This window comes from Vombatus ursinus, unplaced genomic scaffold (assembly GCF_900497805.2).
Source record: "Vombatus ursinus unplaced genomic scaffold, bare-nosed wombat genome assembly UNPS02014779.1, whole genome shotgun sequence".
Taxonomy (NCBI): Eukaryota; Metazoa; Chordata; class Mammalia; order Diprotodontia; family Vombatidae; genus Vombatus; species Vombatus ursinus.
Window position 1 is genome coordinate 45,066,591 of NW_020954557.1, and position 21,972 is coordinate 45,088,562.

Consider the following 21,972-nt stretch of genomic DNA (forward strand, 5'->3'; position numbering starts at 1 on the left):
CTTGCAGCAGGACAGGGCTTTGTGAACAGCTTACCATTATGGAATGGAGATGTGCAAAGAAGAATTTTTCTCTTCTGTGAGGGCTGAGCAGTTGAAACTTAACAGACACCCACCCCCCCCCCCCCCCCCACACACTCAAGAAACACTGTAGAAACCAAAGGAAGGGATGTTATCATTCATGTTAAACTTGTTTGTGCCTTTCCTTCTCTTCTCTGGTACTTTGTAAATTTCAGATGCAAAACACTCATTTTCCCAATTGAGGTTTCTGTCAGTCAGAATGCGGGAGCATGTGCTCTTTTGGAGGGGAGGGGCCGGAGTGTGAATGTATACTTCTGGTGACTAAGCAAGCCTTCTATTTCTGAGCTATGCTTTGGGAAGTCTCAGCACCTCTTAAGTAAGTGGCAATCTGTCTCAGAGCTGTGTTCATGGTGTTAGATTTGAAACTTAACAAGAGTGCCTCGTTCCCCCTCTGATGAGCCCTGAGGATGCCTGAGTTAGATTGATTGCTCTTTACAAGGCTCAGAAATAAAAGCCAAGAAGGATTTTCAGAATGTTATATTAATGCTTAGAGGGAGGCAAGCAACTGAACAATTAATTTGAGAAGCATTAAATGCCTAGAATGTGCTAGGCTCTGAGGATACAAAAGCAAAGCAAGAGGATGAGGGGCATCTGTGAACATCACCCAGGAGCATGTAGATAATAGATTTAGAAGTAGAAGGGACCTTCCAGCTCGCCTAATTCAACTCCCTCATTTGTATGGAAGAGGAAGCCAAGGCCCAGAAAGGTTAGGTAATTTGCCCAAGATCACACAGGTTATAGGCAGCCTGATAGAGACCCTCTTGAGGACAGGTACTCTTGTTTTTGTCTTTGTCTGAGGAGCACCTAACATGGTGCCTTGTACCCAGTAGGTGCTTCATAAAAGTGAATGAATGAAAATACTGGTATAAAATACATAGCTATGTAAATATAGGCTTTTATTAAATATGAAAGAATATCATTATAGGCCTTGTCCTAGAATCAGAAAACCTGTATTTACAACCCGTGTCATTTTGGGCAAGTCATTTCACAACTCTTCTGGACCCAAGTCTAGATCCTGTGCACCTATGCCCCACACATAACTTTAGGTTTTTCATACGTCATAGACTGATTTTTTGGAAAAGATTTAGACTAGTAAAAGAGAAAAAGCTGTACCCTTCCATCTATCTCACTTTTCTGTGTAGAAAATCCTTATTTAGTTATCATAAAAGGATGATTAAGGACACACTGGATTGGAAAAAAAAAAAAGAAAAACCCACAAACAATTTTCACATTTCCAGCCTAGGGAATGAAAAGATCCTAATACAACCAGAATTGGGCTAGAGCCAACAATCGGGATTAGCTCCTCTGGCCTGGGCTGGAGAGGCCAGCTGCAAACCAATGCAGGGAAAGTAGGGAAGATTTTCAGGGTGTTGCTTTTCGCATAATGAAGGCTAGTTGAGCGAACATTGATTTTTGGTGCCCTTAGCATCATGCTCCCAGTTAGAGAAATTCTTAGTTTCTTTCCTTCCTTCTCTTGCAGGCTGGAGGTTCTCAGGTCATCTTCACTAATCCTTTGGAGATTGTGAAGATTCGACTGCAGGTAGCCGGGGAGATCACCACGGGGCCCAGAGTCAGTGCCCTGAATGTTCTTCGAGACCTGGGGCTCTTTGGGCTCTACAAGGTAGGTAGTCTCCGTAGAGAGTACGGAACTGACTACACCTTAGATGGATGGGAAAGACTGTGAAACCAAACTGTGTTGAACAAGACCTTTTCACATTTAAAACAAACAAAACAACCCCAATGTTTTCCTGCCGAGTGGCCCCTGGAGGAGAAAAAACAAATGGAGAAACACCTGATGCTGTAGTGTGGTAGTGGGATATACAAACATTGTCTCTGGCCCCCACCCCCAGTCCCTGGGCTTTTATACCTCTCCCCAGGGAGGCGGCTATTGCAGACCCGCTGGCTTCAGCCGCTCATCTTTTCATTTGGTGGGGGTTTGTGAAAAGTTTCTCAGCTTTTCCTTTGTACTTGTTTTGGAGTTCAAATTGTCTTACATTTATTTTGAATCTGTTATCTCTATTGTTATCTTCCCAGTGGGAGCCTCCCTTTGTCTTAATAATTTGACGACCAGGAAACTGTAGTAGAGTTTGGTAGGATTCAGATGTTTAAGAAGTTAAGTGGTAGGATTTGTCAATAATGAATTACATTTAAAAAAAAAAAAAGCCCACACGGTACTGTACTTTAGCAAAATGCCAGTCAACAGATTCCTTCCCTGCAGGTATACTTACTCCCATCATTACAGATCAGATGAAATGGAGCAGAAGCTATTAGTTTTCTTAAACAAGGAAGTCTTTCTTCCTATCTCCTTCACTGGTACAAGGGGCTAAATTCTGCACCTACAGGCAGCTGTGCACCGTGCTTCCAAAGCATCCTCCTGGAAACAGAATTATTTATAGAGCTAACGCTTCAGAAATGTATAAATGTGCCTCTGTAGTGGCAGCGTTTATTAGGAATTCTGTAGATGACGAGTCCCCCAGCTCTTGTATTGTCTAGGGAGCTCTGCCACCACAATTCCACGGATGAGAGTGCCAATACTTGGGAGTTGGGGCCTAGGATTTGGCATTTCCTGCTTCCTTCATTATGTCTTCCCCCATTGCACCTCCAGCTTAATGTGCTGCTACTTTAAATTATTTCTCTTTATACAGTGCCTTGAGGAGACCTTGGGGTTTTTCCATGACTGACATTTGTCTTTTTAAAAAATCAGAAAAAAATTTTGAAGATAGAGTTCTCATCTGCTCTGGTCAAGACCAGGCAGTTGATAGCTCATAGATAATTGATGATGTCGCTTGGAAAAGTACTCACCGAAATGGGGTGGGGCAGGTTGTCTCTGGGTAATTTTAAACAAGCAGCCAGAACTGAAAATTCTTTTTTTGCCAAGTAATCCCCATCTTCACCTCTATTCCCCTTCCCCAAATGAGGGAAATAGATAGGGTCACTGTGTCTTGTCTCTGCTTGCCAGCTTTGCGGCCCCCCTTCAGAAGGAAGCCAGTTACAGTACCCTCTATGATCCCTGGTAATTCCTATATTTTGCCATGGACTGACTTAGTTCTTTGTTAGCTCTCTTGGCTTTCTTTCATTAGCGGTGGTGGTGATTTTGAACTAATTCATGACTAGAATTTCTTCTATTCCCCAATATTCCTCTCACCAGAGGTAGCTACATATTAAGTCACTTAACCCACTAAATCAACTAGCAGTGAGGCTGTGTGAAATAGTGGATAGGGTGCTTTATTTTGAAGTAGAGAAGGCCTGGGTTTAGATACCCTCTTCAGATGTTTAGTAGCTGTGTGACACTGGGTAAGTAACTTAACCTTTCTGTGCTTCAGTTTCTTCATCTGTGAAATGAGAATTGATAACTGCTAAGGTCCATTCTGGCTCTCTATAATCCTATAATGTTATGGAATGCTATTAATCTTTTTTTTAAGGAGTATTTTTTTCCCAATTATATGTAAAGACAATTTTTAGCATTCATTTTTACAAGATTTTCAGTTCCAAATTTTTCTCCCCCACTCCCCTCCTCTCTTCCTAGAATGGTAAGCAATTTGATATAAGTTATATATAGAAATGCTATTAATCTTAAAAATAGAGTCTGTGACAGAAGCACCAGTGGCTCCTTAGTTGTTCATAGTGGCTCCATTCTTCAGGTGGCCAGCTGAAGGTACCTATATTTATTAAAGCTTAGGGAACCTTAGGAAGAAGTTATCTTTTTTTTTCTTCACCAAAAAGCATTTATTAAATACTTTCTTTTAAAATTCTTTTTGTTCATTTTATTTGCTATTTCCCAATTTCATGTAAACATTTTTCATTTTTTTAAACTTTTGAATTCCAAATTCTCTGCCTTCCTCCTGCCCTTCCCCCCTCCTTGAGAAGGCAAGCACTTTGATTTCCATTATATGTGTGAGGTTGTGCAAAACATAGTTCTATATTAGTCAGGCTGCAAAAGGAAACACAGACAAAATAAAATAATAAAAAGGAAGAAAGTTGAAAAAGTATGCTTTTATCTGCACTCAGAGTTCGTCCGTTTTCTCTCTGGAGGTGGATGGCATTTTTCATCATGGGTCCTTTGGAATTGTCATGGATCATTGTCTTGATCAGAGTAGCTAAGTCTTTCACAGTTGATCATCCTTACAATATTACTGTTACTATGTACCATGCTCTCCTGGTTAGGAATAAGTTATCTTAAACCTTACTGTGCGTGTGGGTGTATCCCTCCTCACAGCCCCTTCTCTAACAACTACCCCCTCCTCCTATTCCCCTGCCAGATCCCTGGAAAACTATTGAAGTTGCAACTGGCTTTTCACTTGGAGATCTTTTTTCCCACTTGGGTAACTTGCTAGCTTAATTCTCCCTGTTTATACAACTGGTGTGCACTGTTTTCTCTGTATGTGACAGGGTGCCAAAGCGTGTTTCCTCCGAGACATTCCCTTCTCTGCCATCTATTTTCCTGTTTATGCTCACTGTAAACTCCTCCTAGCTGATGAAAGTGGACGGGTTGGAGGCTTAAATCTCCTGGCAGCTGGAGCTATGGCAGGTAACAGTAATTTTTTTTTAACCAAAAGAGCCTTTTATTTCTTTTTTGCACTTGGAAATGTAGAATCTACAGGTACCTGTTCCCTTTATAGAACCAGGATTATTGTTTGTAGATGACTTACTTTAAATATGATCACCAGTCTCCTTTGTGGGATATACTTTAATTCTGATGAGAGCTAATTACATTTGCATAATGTGGATAAACAGCTTAATGCCGCTTTAGCAACTTGTAGCCAAATTAGATCTGCCCATCTAAATTGGGCTTTCATCATTTACATGTTTCAGAAGCTTCTAGCCTACTGTAAATCTTGGGTGAGGCAAACCAGTAACTAAGAAGGTGATTGGGGCTGGGGAAGGTGGGAAGGGTTCAGGAGGCTGAGGAGGTTTATCTAGTTATAAATCAGGTATCAGGAAAGGTTCTAGTCAAAAAGGTGTATTCAATAAGGGTAAGAGTCTCTTCCCACTTCAGCCTATAACCTCATGCTTTTCTTACAGATGTTTGATTTGGAGCTGTAAGTAAAACAAGGTTTCCTCGTGAGCTGTCAGTATTCAACAGTGACACAGGAGAGAGGGTCACACGATCCCAAATCACTTGACATTTACTTGCATGTCAGTAAGTGTAGAGATACAGCGTGGTATAGCGGATAGAGAATCAGCCTCAGAGCCAGGGAGAAAAATGTTTCAAGTCCCACCTTTGACCCATACTGGCTATAACTTTTCAGTGCTCTAGGAAATTCTCTAAAACTGTAATCTACCGAGAAGGAATAGACCCAAATTAGCGGGAGATTCCTCACTTGGGTGTTCCCTATACCAGTGAAATCCCAGGTCTAGTCCCCATCCCCTCTCTAGAAAGTGTAGTTATCCCTTCCACATCTCAACTATCTCTCTCGAGGTATCGATACATCATGGGTTGGAATAAGAAATTGAATGGGGATTTTGGGGGAGTTTTGTGGAAGCTGCAGATAACACTCAAAGGCCAGCAGACAACACAGAAAAAGTTTAGGAACTCAAAAATGCATAAAATAGATGTATAGTATTGTATAATATCAGCATATTTTATCTCTTAATACCACAATAAATCAGACTTCTCTGGTACGAAGGGAAGGCCAAAAATTTTTACTTGGATTTTCCAGATTGTGGACGTGTGCCCTTAACCCCCAGATGAGGAAGGGATAACTGCATAAAGGGGAGAGGAGGAGGGAAGGGCATGACTTGAATAGTTGTATCTCCAGCCTCTAAAACATGACCCGTCAGCCCTGAGTCCAGGGTCCAGACACTGCTTTCACAGAAAATGTTCTCTGGCAATGTGACTCTGCTAGGTTTAGCAGGACGGTTTGAAGATCCCTCTTTTCCCAAATTTAGGTGTCCAGGAGCTACCTCAGGTCCTTTGAGGAGGAGAAAGTGAGGCTGGTAACTTTGCACTTCCCTCACTCACTTAAATCAATTCACTTGCATGTCATGGCATCACCTCCCTGATGGCATGGTCCTCTTTCAGAACGAAGGATAAACAACAACAACCAAAGCAGGGGAGGGCCATGCCAATAAGATAGATGTCCACGGCTTTTCAGCTTATGATTGAGAACCTCCTTCCAAAGTTGGTTACCACCAGAGCTGCAAGAAGGCATTACCATGTTTCAGCAAATTATTTGCTTTATTCTGCCTCTTCTCTTTATTAAAGTGGACAGTTGAAAGCCAGAGAGTTTATTTGCTTTGCACTTGGTATGGTGTGTTGGCCTCGCTCCTTTCTGAAGCTCACTCATTCTGACTGAAGTCTCCCCAATTTAAATTGGGGTCAGCACTCCCATGCCAAGCTTTCTTCATTTAATTTCCAAACCAACAACAAAAAGCAGCAAGAGATGAACTCTCCAAGCCCAGCAAGGCATTTTGCCTCAGGTTGAGCTGTGGTTGGTTTCTTTTTCAGTTGGGAGAGCCAAGTAAATAAACCAATCCAAACTTATATGGTTCTCGAAAATGTCACATCCATGAAATGCTGTCAATCCCAACTTCTCACCCACAGCCATAATTAGAAGTCAATATTTCTAATTTTTACCCACAAATGGTTGAAGTGTATATGGTTGCTGAAGAAAGTACCGAATACTGTACTAAGGAAAGTTATTCACCCCCGAGTTGGAGGAGTTGCGGTTTTAAACTTGGTACAAGAGTGGAGTAGTATTTGCTTTTCTCCTTAGCGTGCCTGCCCATCTATCAGCCCTTCTAACTTTGGTAGCTGTTTCAGTGGTATTCTGATCAAATTGATTTTTTTTTTAAATTCTTCTTGTATCATTCCTTTGTTCCCTGTTTTTGCTTTTATAAATGAACTGTGTGTTGGTGAAATCCATTTTCTGGATCCTGCTGATCGTCTCAGTGTGACCCCAGGAATCTCAGATACAGTAAATGATATGCCCTTTAAACAGCTAGCTGTCCTAATTCTCTTAAATTGATGGTTTGTCCTCCTCCTTGGCCTGCTTTACTGGCCTTCACTTCCCAAACTGGTACCAACGGGGGTCACCTACTTTTATGTTGGCCCATACTGCAGGTGGACCATTCTAATTATTAATATTCACAGAGCAAGGTGGGGTTGACAAGAGTCAGCTAACAATACCACGAGTTGGTGTCAGATGTATTTAGCAGCTCATTGAATACATGCCAACATCTTACCATTTTTTTTTATTACCTGTGAAAATATTTGCATCTTCTTTAAGAAGAAAGGGGGAGGTATTTAATGTGATTGACAATGCAACTGGAAGGAGAACCTTGGAAAGAGTTGTTCTGTTTATATCACAGCATAATTTTTCATACAGACTCACACAATGTAGAATTATTTTCAATTCTTGTCACAAAATATGACATTCCTAATTTAGGAGCAACACAGAAAGGCTTTGCTCTGACCCCTGAAGTGACTAAAAGTTATCTTATGCCTTTTTTTTTTTCCATTAGCACCCAAGTGGCTGTTGAAGAAAGTTTAAGCTTCCCACAAGGGTTAAAGTTGGTAGTTATATTGTTAGAGGTTAGAAGTATTTCTCTCTTACAGGATACTTTGGGTAAATTAAATGTGGTTTTCTCCTGAAAGGTGTGCCTGCTGCTTCTTTGGTAACCCCTGCTGATGTCATCAAAACAAGGCTGCAAGTGGCAGCCCGCGCTGGTCAGACAACATACAGCGGTGTTATCGACTGTTTCAGAAAGATACTGAGAGAGGAAGGGCCGTCAGCGTTCTGGAAAGGGACTGCAGGTAGGGCCCAAGTTCAAGTAGAGCGCTTCCTTCACCGCTTGGCCAGATCCAGCCTGGGTTGCTAAATTCAGCCGACTTGCTTCCTTCCCTTTCTGCAGCCCGAGTGTTCCGATCCTCTCCCCAGTTTGGGGTCACGTTGGTCACCTATGAACTTCTACAGAGATGGTTCTATGTCGATTTTGGAGGCCTGTAAGTGCTGCTGCGGATTTTCTTCTATAAAGAGAGAGCTGAGCCATGCTAAGTTTTTTAAGGTTATTAGAGGGCTGGTAGAAAAAAAACTTTCTGGGACACATACTTGTAAACTAGTGGTATCGAGAGCCCAAGAAGAATGAGATGGTGTATCTTGTAAGCTGTCACTTAACTATCTCAGGGAGAACAGAGGGAGGTAACAAAGTAACGTCTAGAAATACCTGCATTTTAGCAAAATGTTATTGTTTTCATTTTTCATAGCTCTATTAATCATTAATCCCTTTATCCTATCACCCAATAATGTATAGTTTTAATTCAAAGCAGTTGTCATTACTATAAGTCAGAGTAGAGTACATGTAATCTTTTTTTTTTTTTTGCATTGATATAGAAAAGATAGAGAATTTTCCATTGTAAATAACTTGTTTCAGTTCAAATAGTGGTAGAGAGAGTCATAAGCCTGTGGGGGGGGGATAGGAGGGGTTTCTAGTGGTGTAATGGGTAGAATACCAGGCCTGGAAGGAGGAAGACTTGAGTTCAAATCTAGCCTCAGATACTTATTAGCTGTGTGACCCTGGGTAAGTCACTTAACCACTGTCTGCTTTAGTTTCCTCATCTGTAAAATGGGAATAATAATAGCACCTACCTCACAGAGTTGTTGTTAGGGTCAAATGAGACAATAGTACTATGTGCTTGACACGTAGTGAACTCTATATAATGTTAGTTATTACTATTGTTATTATTATAGTTGGAAGAAGGGCTTTAACAGTTATAGTCATGGGAAGGAACCTCAGAGATCATCTAGCCCAGGGGTGGGGAACTTATTCTGTGAAGTTTGGATTCAATCAAACGGCTGCACTTGAGGACCTAGAGGGCCACATGTGGCCTTGAGGCCCCAAGTTCCCCACCCTGATAGCTTACCCCCTTATTTTACAGATGAGGAAACTGAGACCTAGGGAGGCCAAGTAACTTGTCCAGGTTCTCACAGGTAGTATTAATGGGGTAACCATGAGTCCAGGACCAAAAGAAATATGATTGTCAATTCATCTTGGAAGGAAAGGGTAGACAACAGAAAGAACACTGGCTCTAGACTTAGTGGGTCTGGGTTCAAATCCTACTTCTGCCACTTATTATCTGTGAGATACTAGACGTGTCACTTACCTTCCCTGGGCCTTTGTTTCCTCACTTTACAAATGAGGAGGCCACATATGGCCCTCTTCATGGCCTCCAAGATCCCCTCTCCACCTAGATTTCCAATCATTTTGATGGTGGAGGCCAGGGTTTAGTTTAGTTTCACAAAAGGTGAATTTGTTAATTTATGGTAGCAGTTATATGTGGTTGAAAATTGGTTCCAGTTATCTATAAAGAGTTCCCTTCCAGGTAAGTCTGTGTAGGAGGCCAAATTATAAAATTAGGAGGTTGCTTGGTGAACGTGGAAGCAGAGTAAACAGAGAGGGATATTCTCCAGGGAGGTTTCCATCAAACCTCCCAGTATTGCTTTTCTGCATTTGAGAGCTCCTTCTGTCTAAGGAACCTTCGACAGTTTCCTGGAATTAAAACATTCTTTCTCTCCCCTGGACCATGTAGGAGAAAGACAAATTCTTGGCATTCAGGTCTCCCTTTTTCACTCTTTCTTACACAACAGAAACCTTGATCGTGACACCCCTCTCTTCTGCCCTGTGCTCCAGTTTCCAAGATGACAAGTTTAATCTTACATTATTTACACTCTAGATTGATACCTTCCCCTTTGGGAAGGCCCCTTTTGCCCCTTGCTCAGATTCAGAAAGCACCCTTGTCTTAGCAGCAGCATGCTTACAAACCATGTCTTAGGGTGTGTAACTTCAGTAGGGGACTTCCCTGAGAGGGTAGTACTTTCTGGCTTTGCCCACTCATTCTTAGGAAGTACCCTCTTTGGAGCCTACACACTATATACTTAGTATAACTTTTACTCTCCAAAGCTCTGTTTTATTGACCACTGTTTGTTTTCTATCGCTTTTGACCAATAGCAAGCCCTCGGGCTCAGAACCGACACCCAAATCACGCATCGCTGACCTTCCTCCTGCCAACCCTGATCACATCGGTGGCTACAGACTGGCAACGGCCACTTTTGCAGGCATCGAGAACAAGTTTGGCCTCTATCTTCCCAAATTTAAATCTTCTGTTGTTGCTGTAGTTCAGCCAAAGGTGGCGGTGGCACCACAGTGATGAGACAAGTGTTCATTGTGGTCAAAGGTTGTGATGGAGAAAGGCATAGGAGAGCAGCACTGTCATTTATCCAGTCAGCTGCATGGTTCTAGCTGAACTGAGAATTTAAACCAGTTCTTTCTATATGATATATACATATATTTGTTTATAAAGTAATCATTTGCACAGAAAAACAACCGCAAAAGAGTTTCAAGCTTAAGTCTTGTGTTGAAATGTTTTTTTGTTTTTGTTTTTTTCTAACCCTGGCATGAATTAGCGCCCTAGACTCCGCCTGACACAGCTTGCACTTAGTGACTGTACATATTGTACATCTTTGTACAGAGACATCATGGCACCTTCACCCTACAAATGACATTTACAGAAGGGAAAAGCAGTTCTGAGTGGCTGGAAATGTACAGAATGTTTTGAAAGTGTTTTATGAAGAATCACATGACAATAAAAATGTATTAAAATTAAATTCATTCTTTTATTGGTGACATGGCAATAAAGCATCAATAGAAGATGTATTGAATTCATGGTAATGGGTTTTCCATTCTGGAATTTAAAAAAAAAAGTATTTGCTGATAAAGGCAGAATGAGAGCTGCCGGTGACATGCCTGGATGGCACTTTCTTGGAAAAAAAACAAACTGCATGCTAGTGGAAGCCAGCGGCCTAGCATAATGACTTCTGTGTGTCTTTTCTTCTTTTCGCCTGTGTTTAACATGTCCCCTTTCTATCATGGCTCCCAGGATAATCCTCTGTTCAGTTTGGAGGTTCCTTCCTGGACAGCACCTCTTTTGCCAGGTTCTTTTCTGGCAGCCTTGCCTTATTCTGATACAGCAGGGGTGAGGCTCCACCTTTCAGAACAGTAAAGGCTGCCTTGGCAACGGGCTGGGAGCTTTGAAGCTGTACCTTAATTTGCCTCCAAACGGATATGATTCCAATCCAAAATAAACTGCGCACCAAAATGTATCTTTGTACTCGGATCCTCCCTAGTGGATAAAATGTGAAGTGCTTTCTGGTCTGGTTCAACACCAACCCCCCAAAACTGGCATATGGATTTGTCCTCAGCCTGCCATTATAGGGAACATACCACATTTAAAAACAAAACCCCCAACATGAAAACCCATGTAATGGGTGGCACGGTTGGCTGTTTTAAAGGTTTTTGTTAAGGTGCTTTTCCTTTGAGGCTCTTATTAGCTAGAAACTCAATCTGCAAGGATTCAGGGACCCGATTATCTGTAAATATGCTGTTTATCAGCCACATCCTCCATTTGGAACAGGACTGATTTGACTTGCAGTCACTTCACAATTTGCTTCATCACATGGATTTGGGGAAATTCTATTACTGTCACTGATGAGTTAATATGCGATTGGCAGTCAGGGCTAGGTGTCTGTATATAAACATCTCCAAGGAGCAAGTTTCTAGACATACAAAATCACTCTGTATTCTACATGGGGGAAGGAGGGGCGCAGGACAACGGGGCAGGGGATGCTATAGTTTGTACAGAAACATGGCCGATGGCTCTTCCACAGTCAATTCAGGATTTCAGGCCACAAGGCCTCAAAACACTCGCTCCGTCAAAAGCAAGTTATTTCCAAATGGCTTCAGGCCTTCTTGATTTGGTTGGATCCAATGTTTTTAATGGCTGAAACTACTTTGAAGAAAAACTATGGGTTTGAGGAGGGACAAAGAAGAGATCATTTCCTTCCTTAACAGGTTAAAATCTCTTTGAGGACAGAGTTGCCAGTGTGCCCTGCTTAAACAAAATATACTGTGATGGCTGACATTCATAGGAAATGAGGGAAACTTACCTGCAAAGCAGGCTATTGAAACATCAATTCCTCCTCCTCCCTTTGTCCCCAGATTCCGCTGAGTGTTGGGACAGGGCTCACTCTCTTAGGATAATCAGTATTCCCATGAGTCATACCATGGCTGTCACTTTGATTTGATTTTGAAAATCATACCCTTTCAAATGATCAGCGACTGGGTCTACATACAAACTCAATCTGGCAGCCCCAAGATTGTGACTACTAAAGAATATATGGAGAACCCTGAACCCTAGGCCTTGGGTAGCCCTACTTACCATCTCCGGGGGTGATAGGGAGTTGTATAATACAATGATAGTTGTCTTTGTGGTTGCCACAACCCTTAACTCCAACCAGTGGTTGCTCTGAGAAGTATCGATGGTAAATCCATGAATGTATAACCCAGGGTTAGCCTGTTCAGAAACCCACCCACGACTGAATGAGCAAATGTATCTGAAGCATCATTAAAAAGTGAACGCTTCATTTTGCAAAATGTGTCTAAAAAGGCTTATAGGAGCTGGAGAGTTGCAAATGTAAAGGTTGATTAATAACTCTGCCTTTGCTTTACTGAGTCACGATATTAATATCTTTGTGCACATGATGCTGTAATCGGTGTGGTGTAATAATAAGCAATTTCCTCACAATAGCATTAAGGTAGGTAGTGCAAATATCATTACCTCTCTTTTATAGATAGGGAAAGTCCCAGAAAGGTTAATTCATTTGCCTGGGGTCACATAGGTCGAAGGCTGTAGAGCTGGTCTGCTGGTTCCAAATTCAATGCCCTTTCTACTAGAGAACACTGCCTTCAATAAAACCATAGTTCTTGGCTTCAGGGAGAGGCCAGGGTGTCTGAGCTTTAAGGGCCTTGCTGCACAGGCTTGAGCCAAGCCTGAAGCTGCAGAATGGGGTAGTAAAGGGAAAGCCCTTATCTATTAATTCAGCCTTTTGCCAATTTTAAAGAGCTGCAGGAGTATGAGCAGAGACCTCTAGGACTCCTTAAAACAGTCAATTCTACATTCCATGTGCACACAATACCCAGGAGCTGCATCCTCTGACCTTATTAGAAGTACTCACTTGTTGATGATGTTAGCTTGTGGAGTGTTAATTACTCTCAAGGCTTTGTCTTGTTTAAGAAAAGTGCAAAAGACCTTCATTGCATAAATACTGGTCAAATAACTAGTGCATTTCAGAGGGGGCTAGATTCATTTTGCAATGAAAGGATGAGAGGGCCTTTTCTGAATTTCTTGCTGTCAACTTGAGCATCTCAGATTGAAAAGATGGGGCCAGCATCCATTAACCACAACGACCTCTGAAGTACCGTCCAAATTCTTTATTGTATCAAGAGTTTGAAATTAATGGGCCACTAGTTAGGCCTTGTAAATCTACATTAGAGGAAGTCTGTTTTACAATAGACATGATAAAAGGTTTGGGGATGCAATTAGAAAGTGGAGTTTGGATGAAGCAGAAAGCTCTGTCACTGGAGATCAGAAAAAGGCAAAGCGGGCCATCAACAAAAGATGAAGCTCACCATTTAATCCAAGCAGATCCAGAGACCCATAAAGTAACAGACTGTCTTTCCCTTCTGTCTCCCAATTCAGTCCAACAAGTATTTATTAAGCTATGTGCAAAGCACTGAGAATACAGAGGCAAAATGAAACATCTCCCTCTCCCTTCAAAAACCTTACAATGTACTCGGAAGATACATGTCAACAGGAAAGTTAAGGTAGGGTGAGTTTAATTTTTTTTTCTTTTTTTAAATTATAAACTAACACATGCAAACATCCACAGATAACAAAACAAAACAAAAAAGAGGATCGTATATGAACCAGTAACCTTCAGTTCTGCAGGGTTTATTTTAAAAGAAGTGATGCAGAATAACGTGAGGAAGAAGTCAGAACGAACAACTGAGGTGAACAGAAAAGACTTGCACAGGATCTAGCAAGTGAGCTGAGCCTCGAAGGAAGCTGAGGACTCTGAGAGCTGGAGCTGCGCAGGGTATGCATCTCAGGCAGGGAGGACTAGTTTTGCAAAGGCCCAGGTGGGAGGCAGCGTGCCAAACTGGGGCAACTTCAAATAGGCCAGTTTGGCTGGAATTTATTATGTGCCATAAGCCTGGAAAGGTAGGAAGGAGCCAGATTATGAAGGGGGTGGCAGAACACAAACTGCCAACCTGAGGATTTTGTACTTTATCCCAGAGGCGATGGGGAGCCATTGGAGTTTCTTAAGCAGACCCCCATGGGACTTATCTAATCACTGACTAGGAGTTCAGGGGATCATTAGGCAGTAATTGAACATTAAAACACAATTTACACATTTTGCTCTGGTGAGTAGGGAAGGACACGATCCTGGGTTTTAGTCCTAACTCTATCAATAAATTGCTCAGTGTGTGACCTAGCACAAATTATTTAAACTGCCTGGTCCTCAGTTTATTCATCTGTTGAAATGAAGTAACTGAACTAAATGACCTTCAAGGTTCCTTCTGGCTCTGACATCCTGTCATTTTGTATCTTTGTAGGAAAATGATAAATGACATTTAGTTCAAGAGCAGCAATTACACATTGGCCCAGCAATTAAAAAAATCTAGTATTAAAATGGATCTGTTAATTATTTTAGCTCTTTATTTTCATTTGTCTAAAAAAGGACACATTGTTCAGTCACGTCCAACTCTTCGTGACCCTGTGGACCATACTGTCCATGGGGTTTTCTTGGCAAAGATACTGGAGTGGTTTGCCATTTCCTTCTCCAGTGGATTAAAGCAAACAAAGGTAAAGTGACTTGCCCAAGATCACATGGCTAGTAAGTGTCTGAAGCCATATTTGAACTCAGGTCTTCCTGACTCTAGGCCTAGCACTCTATCCACTAAGCCATCTAGCTGTCTTAAAAAAAAAAAAACACAAAGGTGGTCTCAATTTATTCCATTTAACATCAATTTGCAACTTAACCACAAGATTTTATTTTTTTACAAAGAAGTTTCCTCATACTTCATTGTACTGATTATGATTCAATTACTTAATCATAAAGTAAGTATTGAGGTCTCTGCTTCTTTTCTAAAATGCTAGTTTACTGGGACAAGAGCCCATTTACTCCTTGAAAGGTAGTCATATCTGTCACATCCGATATGACCACACAGGCATTTGTATATCTCTTCTACTTCTGACTTTCAAAGGAAAAAGTAAAAAAATTTGATCCAGATCATTATTGTAATGTTAAAGAAAAAGGATTATATAGTGAGAAAATCCAAAGACAATAAAATTACTCTTCATGGACATTAAACTGATTTTCTGGTGGTGTGTTAGCTTTCTGGAACCCAATGTTCAGTAAGGAGTGTGTTCTGCACACTTCCCAATTCAATTCACAGTCACTGCCTTACTGCATTAGAACCAGGTCACCAACCACAGACCTGATAGGGTGAGGTCTCTCTTTTAAAAGCCCAGTTTGAGTATGAGCTGTTCCATGTTTTGAGTTAGTAATGAACCTAAAGAAGTCAACTTGAGATTTCAGTTAGGAAACGGCTAGCAATACTGGGATTTTGAAAAAGTTTGCAAAAGGAAAAAAAAAAGACTACCGATTGGCTGTTCTGAAGCCATTTTAGTTTAAAAACTGCATAATGAAAATCAACATGTTTAAGATCCATTTGATCTCTTGAAGAGTTTGAGGGGAAGTTAGCAGGCATATTTTCGGCACCAAAATGTAGTCAGCTGTGCCTTTCTCTCTGCCCAGCTTGCTGTCGAAAGGACTACAATCTGGATGACTGTTAAACCTCCTTTTGGCTCTGGTCAAAAACCTGGGAAGCTTTTCCAAAATGTAAGACTTACTAACAGTTTCTCGTACATGAAAAAGCTTTGAAAAATGTAACACTCTACACAAAGAAGAGAGATTCTTTTGGGGACAACACTGTGACTGAAAGAGCAGCTTAAAGGATTGCTGGTGGATGAGTTTATCTTAATGCTTCTTTTAAAAGGGGGATAACGGACACATGTGTTGGATTACCTTTATTTTCGTGAAACCTGCTCTTTACCAAAACCCAAATCGTCCCCAGATCTGTAAAACAGTAGGAATTGGCACTAAGAAAACAATTTCTCATACTTCATTTGGTCAATGTGGAGTAGAAGGAGCACTGGATTTTGAGTCAATTGATCTGGGTTCAAATCCTGACTTGGCCACTTCACAAATCATTTCACCTCTTTGTGCCTCAGTTTATTTATCTGTAAAACGAGAGGTGTAGAAGATGTCGAAATGCCCTTCCAGCTCTAAGGACTGTGAAATAAAAAGCTCCATTAGAGCTTTTCTCTACAAACTCTTTCCATGATTATTAGGAAAGCCTTAATAGCCAGGGTCCCACCCCCCTTTTTTTTTCGGCTTCTGAGTCAAGTCAGAATAAAGAAAAAAAAAAACACCCTAAAGGGAACCTCAGGGACACCTTCACAAGAGAGGAGGTTTCCCCATGCAGCTTGCTTTCATTCTGCCCGGGACCCAGGCCCAAACTCTAAGTCATGTTGAAAAGAATTGTTTCCCCAGCATTGGAGCAGCTGAAGCTATACCTAGCACTCTGTATCATCAGTACAAGCTTAATTATACAGCTTCTTATATTTAGAAAATGTCAAAATACTGACGGATAGAAGATATAAACGTTCAGTGGTGAAAGTCAAAAGCAAAAAAAGACAAGGCCCAAAAGAAGGGGAGGAGGGGGAAAAAACCAAGATTATACGTTTTACACTAGATTTTCATTCAAGACCTTCGAATTAAGAGTGGTGGGGTAGGGATGGGTCCATGGGAGGGGGGTGGTGGTGTTATGGCCTATTAGTATTAGGACAAAATAGAGAGAATAAATGAGCCAATGCAGTCTCACAACACGGAAAAAATAGGATCGCCCTGAGCACTACTTTTCCTCCGTCCCTCCCTCTAAGAGTTTTTAAATCCTGTTCTTCGACACTTCCACATGAAAAGGCTGCCTGAACTTTCTAAAGGACTAAAATGTGCTCTGTGGAATGGATCAGTGAATAGCTTCTATGAGTGAATTTTTCGATTTTATAAAAGACATCAACCTTTTCCTCTAAATGTACCTTTATCACAAAAGAAGTAAAAATCCTTGATCCTGAAAAAAAATCCCATTTATTAAAGTGATCATAGTTCCTCCCAGTCTCTTTCTAAATGGAAGGGCAGAGTGCCTCACTCTAGCCTCAGTCAATGTAAAGTTGGTTTTTGCTGCTTTAAAAATCTTGACACTGATCATGGGCACCTGGAGCGACAGGCCTGGATTTGGAAGGCTCATCTTCCTAAATTCAAATCTGGCCCCAGATGCTTAACTGTGTGACTCTGGGCAAGTCACCGTTTGTCTCAGTTTCTTCATCTGTAAAATAAGATGAAGAAGGAAATAGCAAATAGCTCCAGTATCTTTGCCAAGAAAACCCCAAATGGGGTCACAAAGAGTCAGATGTGACTGAAAACAATTAAACAACTCATATCTAATTTCATAGTAGCTCACATTTACATAGTGTTTTAAAATTTACAAAGTGCTATATTACCTCAGCTCATCCTTGCAACAACCCTGAGATAGCCAATACTATCACCCTCATTTTACAAATATGGACACTGATTTGCATGACTGCACATGTATAACCTATATCGAATTGCTTGCCTTCTCAATGGGGAGCTGGGGAGGGATGGGAGGTCTGGAGAGAATTTAGAACTCAAAGTTTTAAAACCAAATGTTATAAATTGTTTTTACATGTAACTAGGAAAACATAAAATACTTAAAAATAAACAAACAAATATGGAAACAGAGGCTAAGGGGTTAAATGATTTGCTTAGTGTAACTACTACTGTCTGATGTGGGATTTGAACACAGGTTTCCGCTATGCTGCCTCTATGTCTGTCCACCCTGCCTCTCTCCCCACCAACTATTCCTAATTCTAAAAGTACCACTCGGCTCATTTACTCTTTACATGAGAGAATCCCAGATGATGTTATGTCAAGAACTTTATCACATCCTTTAGAGATAACTGGAAGGGTCAAATGTCGTCACCAAATCAGCTTGAGGAATTGCTGTTTTTCCTTCATTCCCCTCTGGCAAGGGAGGAGAATGTCATCACTAACATAATCATATTTTAGAGCGTGCTTTAAGATTTAGAAGGAACTTTCCTCCCAACATCTTTGTGAGTCAGGTATTTTAAGTATTGTCATTTTACGACTGACAGGATGAAATCTTAAGTAATTTCTCAGATGTCACACAGCTTGTAAGCATTAGACAAGATTTAAGTCTTGTTTCTGAAGTCCAGCATTCTTTTCCATTTCAGCACAATGACTCACATGTGTATGATATATACATGTATGACACCACCGTGTATATATACACATACATCCACACATATGGAGATACATGTCTACAAAACACGTTCCTCACAATCACTTTGGGGAGTGGGTGGGGCAGGAAATGAGAACCTTGCACAAGTACTATGATCTTCATTCCTACTGTTTAAACGAAAGTGAGAGGCAAAGAGAAATGAGGTAAATTGCTGAAGGTTTTGGCAGTAGGTGGCAGAATGAGAGCCTTAAGCTGGATCTTCTGACTCACCCCAAAGCCAGGGCTCTTCCACACTGTCAGGGTGAAGTTTTACTTTGAGGTTTCCTTTCCTTGAAAATGAGTATACCTCATCCAACAGAAAGAGAGCCACCAAAAGAAGGGGGGAGATAGCATTGTATATTATGAAGACAAAAAAATCCAAGAACCAGAAGGTTTGGAAAAGTGTGACAGTTTTTTGATGAGGGTCAAAGGAGGGAGAAAGAGAAGGGATTTTGTCACCGAAGTACACTACAGACCACCTGGATGGAAAGAGGAATAGTTGAGTAATTTGGGAACCATGTCATAAGTCAGGTACAGGGCGTAATAGTAGTGATGAGGAACTTCAATTATCCTGACAACTGCTGGAGCTCTCTCTTTGCCAAAATCAGAGTAGCTAATAACTCTCTGACCTGCCTTAGTGATAATTATATTCTTCAAAAGATGGAGAATCCAACAAAGGGTGATTCTATTCTTCATTTGATGCTTATTAACTGGGAAGAGCTGGATGCTAGGTTGGAAATATGTGAATCCTGAAAGGACTGACCATGTCATCCTTGAGTTTAAGCTGGAGAGATGTAAAAATCCACACAAAGCTTTACATAACTCTAGATTTTGGGAAAGCAGATTTCAAAGGGTTCAGACGAAAGAGAGATGAGATCTCATGGACTGAAATGCTTCAGAGAAGTCTGTCCAACAGGGTTGTGAAGAAAAAAAAGATTTGTTTTGAGGGGATGCAAGGAACTTTCTAATTAGCATCGAGTTTTAAAAAGAAGTGTTCTGAAGATGGAAACAAAGCCACGTTAACAGAGTAAGTATGAGTATGGCATGGTCTTGGAAAAATAATGTCAGAAATGCTAACACTCAGAATGACCTGAGGCTGAAAGAGGGAAGGGAAGCTAAGGTTAACAAAAAGTGGTATTTTGTAAAAGTGATACTGGAAGGAAAAGAAGGGATAATGTTCTTTGCTCCAAGTGGATGGGACAATGAAAGAAGAAAGAAAACAAGCATTTATCAAGCAGTTACTATGAGCCCTGCAGATACCAAACTAAGTGCTTTACAAACGTTAACTAATTTGATCCTCACAACAATTCTGGTAGGTAGGTATTATAGTTATTATTCCCATTTTACAGCTAAGGAAACTAAGGCAGAAATTAAATGACTTGCCCAGGGTCACACAATAGTAAACACTGGGGGTCACATTTGAATTCAGGTCTTCCTGACTTCCAGACTGGCACTCTAACCACTCAACCACCAGCCCCCTCCAACACCTCAACGATAACTGACAACAGGGTAAGAAGACAGAGTTGCTCAATTCCTATTTTGTTTGTTTTTTTCTGCCAGGAGTGACTTTTGCATTGGAAAAGACAAGACAAAAATAACAGGGAGGGAGTACCCAATATAATTAGGAGTTAATAAGGTAACACCTTGGGGCAGCTAGGTGGCACAGTAGATAGAGTACCAACCCTGAAGTCAGGAGGACCTGAGTTCAAATCCGGCCTCAGACCAAACACTTAACACTTACTAGCTGTGTGGCCTACGGCAAGTCACTTAACCCCAACTGCCTAAAAAAAAAAAAAAAATAAGGTAGCACCTTACTGTCCTTGAATGAATTTAAAGTCATCCAGCCAGGAAGAACTATATTCTTAGGTCCTGAAAGAACTGGCAGATATGACCATGGAACCACTATCTCTGATGTTTAAAAGATTAAAACAGAAATTATTTAACAAAGAATTTTCTATTGGATAAGAACTGTCAGGAAAGCTAGAAAACAGTCTGGCAGAAATTAGGCTTAGATCACAATCTGCCGTATTCCACAATAAGTTCAAAATGGATATGCATCTTGTGTATCTATCTATTTATTTATTTTTGCACTTAATAGTATTTTATTTTTTTCCAATTACATATAAAGATAGATTCCAACATTCATTTTTGTAAGATTTTGAGTTCCAAATTTTTCCGCCTCCTTCCTTCCCTTTCCCCCTCCCCAATATAACAAGCAATCTGATATAGATTATACATGTATAATCATGTTCAATATATTTCTGAATTAATCATGTTGTGAAAGAAGAATCAGAACAAAAGGAAAAACCATGAGAAAGAAAAAAACAACCAAAAAAAAGTGAAAATAGTATGCTTCAATCTGCATTCAGACTCCATAGTTCTCTCTCTGGATGTTGATAGCATTTTGCAACACAAGTCTTTTGGAATTGTCTTGAATTATTGTATTGCTGAGAAGAGCTAAGTTTATCATGGTTGATCATCGAACAATGTTGCTATTACTGTGTACAATGTTCTCCTGGTTCTGCTCACTTTACTCAGCATTAGTTCATATAAATCTTTCCAGGTTTTTCTGAAATTTGCTTGCTCATCATTTTTTATAGAACAGCATTCCATTACAATCATATACCACAACTTGTTCAGCCATTCCCCAACTGATGGGCATCCCCTCAATATCCAATTCTTTGCCACCACAAAAAGAGCTGCTATAAATATTTTTGTACACATGGGTCCTTTTCCCTTTTTTATGATCTCTTTGGAATACAGACTTAGTAGTAGTGGTATTGCTGGACTGAAAGGGTAAGCACAGTTTGGTTGCCCTTTGGGCATAGTTCCAAACTGTTCTCCAGAACTGGTTGGATCAGGTTACAACTCCACCAATGATGCATTAATGTTTCCAATTTCCCCACATCCCCTCCAACATTTATCATTTTCCTTTTCTGTCATATTAGCCAATCTCATAGGTGTGAAGTGGTTCCTCAGAGTTGGTTTAATTTGCATTTTTCCAATCAGCAGTGATTTAGAGCATTTTTTCATATGACTATGGTTAGCTTTAATTTCTTCATCTGAGAACTGCCTGTTCATATCCTTTGAACACTAATCAATTGGGGGATGACTTGTATTCTTATAAATTTGATTCAGTTCTCTATGTATTTGAGATATGAGGCCTTTAGCAGAAATACTGGCTATAAAAATTGTTTCCCAGCTTTCTGTTTTCCTTCTAATCTTGGTTGCATTGATTTTGTTTGTGCAAAACCTCTTTAATTTAATGTAATCAAAATTATCCATTTTACATGTCATAATGTTCTCTATCTCGTTTGGTCACAAATTCTTCCTTTCTCCATAGATCTGACGGGTAAACTACTCCTTGCTCTCCTAATTGCTTATGGTATCACCCTTTATGTCTAAATCACGTACCCATCTCAACGTTATCTTTGTATAGGGTGTGAGATTTTGGTCTATGCCGAGTTTCTGCCATATTATTTTCCAGTTTTCCCAGCATAGTGAGTCCTTATACCAGAAGCTGAAGTCTTTGGGTTTATCAAATGGTAGGTTACTATAGTAATTTACTACTATCTTGTGTACCTAACTTATTCCTTGTGTATCTATTTATCAAAA

The 21,972-nt window shown here is 40.5% G+C and overlaps 1 protein-coding gene across 2 annotated transcripts in view; it reads left to right on the top strand.

The window, feature by feature from the left end:
* The window catches only part of SLC25A12 (solute carrier family 25 member 12), a 111,894-nt gene extending 101,212 nt beyond the window's left edge, over positions 1 to 10,682 (top strand). For both annotated transcript variants that reach the window (XM_027866097.1, XM_027866096.1), the window contains 5 exons: positions 1,559 to 1,699; positions 4,468 to 4,606; positions 7,676 to 7,834; positions 7,933 to 8,023; positions 10,027 to 10,682. In XM_027866097.1, the coding sequence (XP_027721898.1) occupies positions 1,559 to 1,699; positions 4,468 to 4,606; positions 7,676 to 7,834; positions 7,933 to 8,023; positions 10,027 to 10,225 (729 nt within the window). In that variant the 3' untranslated portion in view covers positions 10,226 to 10,682. The remainder of the gene's footprint in view (positions 1 to 1,558; positions 1,700 to 4,467; positions 4,607 to 7,675; positions 7,835 to 7,932; positions 8,024 to 10,026) is intronic.
* The last annotated feature ends 11,290 nt before the right edge of the window (positions 10,683 to 21,972 follow it).